The sequence below is a fragment of the Citrus clementina genome, unplaced genomic scaffold (assembly GCF_000493195.1).
Source record: "Citrus clementina cultivar Clemenules unplaced genomic scaffold, Citrus_clementina_v1.0 scaffold_3, whole genome shotgun sequence".
In the NCBI taxonomy this organism is placed as follows: Eukaryota; Viridiplantae; Streptophyta; class Magnoliopsida; order Sapindales; family Rutaceae; genus Citrus; species Citrus x clementina.
In genome coordinates, this window is record NW_006262339.1 from 27,412,450 (window position 1) to 27,420,756 (window position 8,307).

The 8,307-nt window shown below is 33.2% G+C and overlaps 1 protein-coding gene across 1 annotated transcript; it reads left to right on the top strand.

Annotated features, from left to right (window-relative positions):
• The first annotated feature begins 5,656 nt into the window (after nt 1-5,656).
• On the top strand, nt 5,657-6,365 carry LOC18048056 (MDIS1-interacting receptor like kinase 2). The gene is made up of 3 exons (XM_024187268.1): nt 5,657-5,877; nt 5,948-6,213; nt 6,277-6,365. The coding sequence occupies exons 1-3, from the start codon at nt 5,657-5,659 to the stop codon at nt 6,363-6,365; spliced, it is 576 nt and encodes a 191-aa protein (XP_024043036.1).
• Nucleotides 6,366-8,307: the final 1,942 nt, after the last annotated feature.

Genomic DNA, 8,307 nt, shown 5'->3' on the forward strand with positions numbered 1-8,307 from the left:
TTAAATGGTTTTTCAAAGGTTGGGTTTTTTGGGTCCTTAAAGTTGGGGGGCCAAATTGGGTTTTTTTTTTTAATTTTTTTTCCCCCCCCCCCCCCCCCCCCCCACCCCTCATTGCCTCTCTTTGCATAATGTAAGTGGCGAAGATTTAAGCTTTGTCTTTTATGTTGACAATCAAGCAAACTTTTTCACTTTATTTACAATCTATTGGAAAATTACAATTGAAATTAAATAGTAAAATTTGAACATTAAAATGATAGCATCAAGAATAGACTAAATGTTCTTTTAATTAATATCAATATTTTAAGTCATTTATTCAATTACTCCTTATATTTTTAAAATTTTCCAAAACACCATCTTAGTTATTTTCGTAACTGTCTATCTCACTTTTTAAGGGTAAAATAATATAACTTTAAACAAATCTGACATGCCACAAGTGCAAAATAGATAATAAATCAGTAAGGTTTTAGTAGGAATAGAGACAACAAGGCTCTTTTGACAATCTTTTATAATATAAATACTAGTAGGATAAGCCCATTGGCACACTCATGAGTCCCAATGATGCTAGTTGACTCCCCTATATAATAGGGGTTTATTTGTCTCTTCACATTGGGATAGAATCGATTTTCCTCCAATACTAACAGTGAGGTAGATCTCCCTTTAGTTTTAAGTGAGGATTGACATTCGGACTATACTGTAATAGGATTATTCAGGAGAGTCCCGATTGATCTTTAATTATAAAAATCAGTAGAGTTTTGATTGTAATATATTTATCCAAAAAAAAAAATGACTAGTAGGATAATTGATTTAGACTGTAGAGATCAAAGGAACAATTGGTTATAAATATATAAGTAATTTAAAAACCAAGGAACCAAGTGAAAAAGAAAAAAAAGGGGAGAGAAAATATATTACTAAACGTCACTCTCCATAATTTTATTACTCAAATTCAAGTGTACCAATCACCGAACCAGGAACGTCAAGCAAAATTGCCCATGATAAATCTATTCTCCAATTATTTTATGCCTCTTCCTTTCAGGATTTATATTTTGCATGTAAGTGTACTTGGTGATTGGGGAAACACCCCTTTGAAATCCTTGTAAACTCCCTCAATTACGTATGACCCATTAAGATTACACGTACAGGTAACTCATACTTTATTAAGATGTTTCAGTAATGGGTGTAACCACTACCATTTTGTGGTGTTTCAGTAACTGCATTATTTGACCATTTCATTTTAGACTTGGACCACAACCGTTTTGTGATATGAATAATTATATTATGGGGAATGAGAGAATTATTCATGTGATCATGACAGTACCATTGAATACAACCCATCCCCACGGACTATAATCATAGAATACCAAAATTTGATGGGAAGAAGTAATTATATTGCGTATATTTAAAGGATTATGTTCCTTTTCTTGTTTTTTTTCCTCGTAATCTCTCTTTGTTTTTTAAATTTATTTTTTTAAAAATAGCTTAATTGTAAATAAAGTAAAAAAAATGGCTTGATTGTTAACATTAAAATTTAAAACTCAATTTTAGCAACTTATTTAACAAAAAAAGACTATTAGAGAGAGTTGAAAAAAAAAACAAAGACAGAAAGAATCCTCATCCATATTTAAAAGTGTGGTGACTAATCTAATCTACCCCACACTTCAAAAAAAATTATAATAATTCACATTACTTAATTTTAATAATTCCAAATAAAGAAGAAATTTGGATAATTAGACAAATAAAATCCTCTTTAATTTCTTTTTTTTTTTTTGTAAATCAATTTGCAAGGTCTCGTGACCATCTCTGACTGCTAAGGTGCTTTTAATATATGTTTAATTAATTTGATTACTTTAGTCTTATTATAAGGTAAAAATACTAAAATACCACAAAATTATTTTAACTTCAATTATTTTTAATAAAAAATCAAAATTGTGCTATTTACACTATTCGAATTGGGTGTTACATCGTGAAAATAGGAATTAATTTGAGCCAATAGTCAACAGCAACATGTTTATTGTTCAAATTAAATTGAAGAAAATTAAGGAGACAAGAGCCTTTATATTTTGCCGTCTCACATAGGCTACATTCAAATTTTCTATTTTCTTATTGCTAGCTAACAAAAGAAAATGTAGAGACATGTGGCAGAACCTAAAACTTTCATCAGTCGGAAAAGAAGGAGACGCGGATTGCATCTTAATTTCTTAATACTACCAACTGTCTAACTCAGACTGGGGAAAAAAAAAACGAAATTGTCTAATGCCTGGAAAAGAATGAATGCATAATTTGTGTGTGGGAGAAAATTTTAATTAATAAGGTAAGTGATATGGAAATAGGCATAAACTCACATTAAACATATATACCGTACCATGCGCGTCGCCTTGCAAAAATAGAACTAGTTTTTTTTCAAACACAAATGTGTAGTGGATAAATGCTGGTTTATTACCTATATTTTAACTTAAATATTCGTTTAGTTTTTGTATTTTAAAAAGTACCTTAATATACTCCTGTTATTAAATATATTATATTCTTACTCTTACTTTTTCTTTTCTTTTATAATAATATCCTAACAACAATATTCTTGACATTAATGAATTTATCTCTAAAAAAAATTAAATAGTAAATTAACAAATAATTATTTAGTAGTAAATTAACTATTATATATTAGTGTGAAATAACTAGTATTTCTTGTATCTTTAATTTGCAACAATCTTGCTAATAAATGTTTATAAATAAATTAATAATAGCCAACTTAAACTAATTTTTAATATCTTTTCAACAATCTTACTAATAATCGTATTTAAAATTTTAATTTACTAAGCTAATCCTAAAAGTAAAACAATAACAAAAAAACATAAATTAATTTTTATTTTATTTTTAAGGCTAATTTCATGAATTAACTTTTTTTCATTAATATCCCCGAGAATATTTTTGCAAGTGTATTACTATAGAAATAAAGAAAAAATAAGGTTAGAAATGTAATATATTTCAGAATAGCGGTGTCTTGAGATATTTTTTAAAAATGTAAGAATTGAGAGAGTTTTTAATTTAAAATATAGAGATTAAATGAACATTTACCATGCAACAATATTAAAAAACACACTTCCTATTTGAACCATGTCCTTTTTATTTTCTCCATTTACCTTTACTTTAAGTCCATCCCACTCTATGAAACGAAAATGAAAGCTTCCTAGTGTGAGGGGAATCGATCCAACTAATGTGAGCTTAAATCATTAAAAAATAATGATTAAAAAATAATTTTTAAAAGATTAAAAAATAAGGAATATATGTAATGTGAGCTTAAATGGACTACAATTTTTGCCCTTCAACTGAGTGTTTTGTAAATGATTGAACATCAATCAATGGTGGAATCGGGTTTAAAAATTTATCGAGGATTATATTGAAGTGATAAAAATGAATTCAAGGAGCGGTGTGTTTTCTGTATCTACTGTAGGATCCTAACAGGTAAGTTGGATGAAATTTTTTTTTTCTAATTTTAAAGAAAAGCCATGTATTATAATAAATTAAATTTACAAAATTTTAGTAAAATAATAATTTTTAATATTTTAATAACTTAAATTTGTGAATATTTTAACAAATTTTCGCAGATACCCTGTTTTGTTGTAGTGAATAACAGTATAACACAATAAAAAGACCCAGTTGTAGTACAGTGATTTCCCGAATTTTCTTCGTTTCGCTTCTTTGTTGTTTCACTAAGCTTTACTTGACGCCTTGACTTGTTGACTTCAAATCGATATCCAATCCTGAATCGCTTTAATTCTCTTGTATTGTTTCTATAAATTTAGCTCCCAGTGTGCATGTTTCTGAGCCATTGTTCCATTTCAATACAAAGGGGGTCACCCACTCTTGAACTTGATACAATAGTTGCTTTACCTGTCTTCTTGATCCTATCTTTTAGATTAAATTTTTCACTTCCTGGTTCTTCTGATTCGGTTGAAGAGGCTCAAGCTCTTCTAAAATGGAAAGCCAGCCTAAAGCCATAACCGATCTCTCCTTCCGTCCGGGATTAACCTCACCACAAAATGTTCCATCCAATAAGTTAAGCCCGTGTGCTTGGTCCAGAATCAGTTCCAATGACGCTGAAAGAGTCACCAACATCAGCCTCACAAATACAAGATTAAGGGTACGTTTAGAGTGAGGTGCTGTAATTTTTAAGACTATTGAGTAAAAGCCATCATTGTGGACTAAAATTGAAAAAAAATGCCTGTTGAACTGCCAAAACCTAGCTGTAAGGTGTTATCAAACACCTTGAGAGCTGGGCTTTGGCAACCCAGCTGCCACACATCATTACCAAACGCACCGCAAGTGATACGCTTCGTGAGTTCTCATTCTCATCGCTTCTTCATCTTGCTTTTCTTGATCTCAGCTTTAATGATTATTTGTTATCATCCCGCCTCAAATCGGTAGTCTCTCCAAGCTCCAGTTCCTTTCTCTACATGCTAATGATTTTTCTGGAATAATACCTTCTGAGATTTGCCTTCTAACTCGTTTGGAGGTTCTTTTCTTGCACTCCAACTATTTGAATGACACAATCCCTCCTTCTTTATGTAAACTGAACAATTCGGTTCGGTTGTTCTTGTTGATAATTCACTTTCTGGTTATCTACCCCCACAACATTTGTCGAGGTAGAGCACTAGAGTTTTTTGGTGTCAATGAAAGCCATCTTCGCGGAACAATTCCTAAAAGCTTGAGAAATTGCACAAGCTTAGTCAGAGTATGCCTTGATGGAGATAATCTTAGTGGAAATATATCAGAAGCTTTGGATATTTATCCTAACCTGAATTTCGTAGATCTCAGCTGCAACAATTTTTATGGTGAAATCTCATCTATTTGGAGTAAATGCCCAAAATTAGGCACTCTCAATGTTTCGATGAATGACAGTACTGGAGATATACCATGTGAGATTGGAAAATCATCTCACTTACATGCATTTGATCTTTTGTTTAATCATTTATTTGTGGAGATTCCAAATGACCTTGGAAAATTAAATTCTCTAACCAAGCTCATCCTGAAATGGAATCAATTTACTGGACGTCTACCTCCAGAAATCAGCTCATTCATTAAACTTGAGGACATCGGCTTGTCTATAAATAGATTCATCAGTTCAATCCCAGAAAGTCTAGGCAAATTGCTGAAATTGCACTACTTGGACTTGAGCAAGAACCAGTTTTTTCAAGAATTGCCAAAGGAATTGGAGAAGGTAGTTCAACTTTCAGAATAAGATTTGAGTCACAACTTTCTTAGAAGAGAAATGCCGTATCCGATCTGCAATGTGGAAAGCTTGGAAAGGTTGGACCTCTCCCACGGCAACCTCTCTGGTTCATTCCAAATTGCTTTGAAGGAATGCATGGCTTGTCATTCATTGACGTATCATAAAATTAATTATAGGGCCCAATTCCTAATAGGAGCTCCAGTTGAAGCGTGAAAGGATTGCAAGCATGTAAAGCTCTCAGGTCATACAAACATAGTTCTAGAGCCAAGTGGATCATAATACTATTCCCTCTTTTAGGAGTACTATTTGTTTCAGTAGCACAGGATAGCAATTTGCTTTGTTTTTTGAAAAGGAAAGTCAGACTCAGAACGACAGAGCAGCCAACAGAACCTTCAGGGATTGCTTTTGATATTAAATTTCGAAGGGAAAATCATGTGCGATGAAATCATTAAAGCAACAAAGGATTTTGATGCAGAGTTTTGCATTAGAAACGGTGGACATGGAAATGTTTATAGAGATGAGCTACCATTTGGGGAAATCATTGCTGTCACCACATTCCACTCGCCACTTCCTAGGGATCGAGTGGCAGATCATAAAGAATTCTTGACTGAAGTTGAAGCATTGATAGAGATGCGACATCGAAACATTGTGAAGTTTTATGGTTTTTGTTAAAATGTTCGACACTCCTTTTTGGTTAATTTATAAATTTCTTGAAAGTGGTAGACTGGCCGCCATCTTGAGCAATGATGCAGCAGCACAAGAACTGGGTTGGAGTCAGAGAATGAACGTGCTTAAAGAAGCTGCTGGCCTATCTTACTTGCACCATGATTGCTTTCCACCAATTGTCCATCGAGACACATCAAGCAAGAATATGTTGCTGGATTTGGAATATGAAGCTCATATTTCTGATTTTAGAATTTCCAAGTTTCTCAAGCCAGACTCGTCCAATTGCAATGAATTTCCAGGCACTAACGGATACATTGCACCAGGTAAGGATTGGATTACGCCGTGGTTTTTTGATCAATTTATAACTAGTTGCATGGAGCACACAGGTTATGTATACATTTGTCCTTCACTTTGCAGAGATTACTTACACAATGAAGATTATTTTGGACACCTGGCTGTTGAGGTGTATTTCTAAACGAAGTTTCCAGCTTTTGGCCCAACATTTCACTGAGTTTCCTTTGCCATATTTAGAAAAAGAAATGCCAGCTGTTAGATTTATGATAGCTAAGAATTATTACCATCATTTCATCTTTGATGGAAAGACGATAGAATAAATGGAGATGGTGGAAACGATTTTGGTCCCTGCAGCTTGTAATCAAAAAAAAAAAAAAAAAAACTGCACCATCGTTTACTGATTACTAAAGCTACAGAAGTATCAAAATCGGAAAGTGAACAGTTGAATGGGCACATCAATGGCTGGAGGTTAGGTTCTCAAACTTCCGCACTTAATATTTAAAGCATGTTATATATTCTGCGGAAATATGCTTACAGATTACAGAAAAATGTGATGTTTACAGCTTTAGAGTGTTAGCATTGGAAGTGATAAGGGGAAGCATCCAAGAGATTTTGTTTCCTCAATTTTGTCTTCATCTTCGATCATCAACATACCACTCGATGAAATGTTGGATCTCGTCTTCCTCCTCCATCGCGGATTGTTCAGGGCAAGTTGATATCAATTATGGAGGTTTCATTATCATGTTTAGATGCAAGTCCAGAATCAAGACCAACAATGTAGATAATTGCACAATAAATTCGTATTTAGCTTGGTTTATTTTTCTTACGCAAACTTGTAGTAGTTGCTCTGTTCTATCTATTTAAATATTGTTCTAGTTCTGAACAGATGATAAGGCATAAGGCCGTTATGTGTCCTCTTAACCGGTTGCATGCTGTACCGTTTCTTCTATTAACAAAATATTGCACACGCCGTCAAGGTTCAATCAAAAAGGAAAAAAATAAAGAACTATTAGTCAGAGTGTCAAGGAACTTTTGGCTCATTATGTTGTATGCAACAAAAGACAGCCACTCAACCTCAAATCCTCAAAGACGTATTAGCTTCACTTTTGCAAAAACTAAACGACAAGCCCACTTTACATTAATTCCCACGTCTAGCTCAGCTACCTAGTGCTGGCAATATGGGATCATTAGAGATACTAAAGATTTTCAGAAAGAAATTAGGGCTAGTGAAGTATCAGCATATGGGACCGACGTGAAAACATTTCAGGAATTGGATTAGGCCTATGCTAAAGAATTTCGAAAAGTAAGGGTGGACTAAATGTTTATAGTGCCTTGATTTACAAGACATCAGTTCTCTAGTCAGTATTGCCTAGGAAGCCTCGGTCACGAAGCACTAGCAGTGCCACAAGACATCAAAAAGAACTTTTGTTTTGATTATAAAAAAAGCAGGAAACAACAAAAAAGAAGACTTTGTCTTTCATGTTGGGTTTGAATCTGTTATTACATACAAATTAAACACCCCAGGACCAAGATGACACACTCAAGAACTGAAGCAAGAGTAATAAGAATCAAAGAAACAGATCAAATAAAAAGATGAACATACAGATTTTGATAGTTCAGCCACCAAGTTGCTTAATTCCAACCAAGAAATAAGTCGATTTCTTTGTTGTTAATAAACTTACAGAGAACAATTTACAAAGATTGATCTGACAGAACTGCAACAAATGAACATTTTATTTGGGTAATCTTAATATCCTAGATACTTTAAAGACTTTTGCCTTAGTAACAAGGGAAAATTATTCCCTACGTTAAAGGTCTTGATCAGGCATTGACTCGTTCACCTCTCAACTAATTGCTTTTGTAAGCTATTTTGAGTACTCAAAATCTGAGCAATAACGCCTTGAGCAAGGCATATACTTTTTTGGCATATTTTATTTGGCTCCCCTGTATTATGCTGTATTTACAACATACTTGATTTTTTAACTTTTTATTTTCAAAATTTAAGGAGAGCCGTTAGCCTCAAGACAATCCGTTGACCTTTTTACTTTGGATCGATTCTGTTGAAACTAAACCAGATTAAGCACTGATTTAGATTCCCCAAGATCCACCTTTATAAACTCAAG

What these genes read in the sequence shown, in the direction of transcription:
- LOC18048056 (XM_024187268.1), top strand. Translation starts at nt 5,657, where the DNA reads ATGTGCGATGAAATCATTAAAGCAACAAAGGATTTTGATGCAGAGTTT. An exon ending in CGACATCGAAACATTGTGAA is followed by an intron (nt 5,878 to 5,947) that starts GTTTTATGGTTT and finishes TGAAAGTGGTAG; the next exon opens with ACTGGCCGCCATCTTGAGCA. An exon ending in TAACGGATACATTGCACCAG is followed by an intron (nt 6,214 to 6,276) that starts GTAAGGATTGGA and finishes TGGAGCACACAG; the next exon opens with GTTATGTATACATTTGTCCT.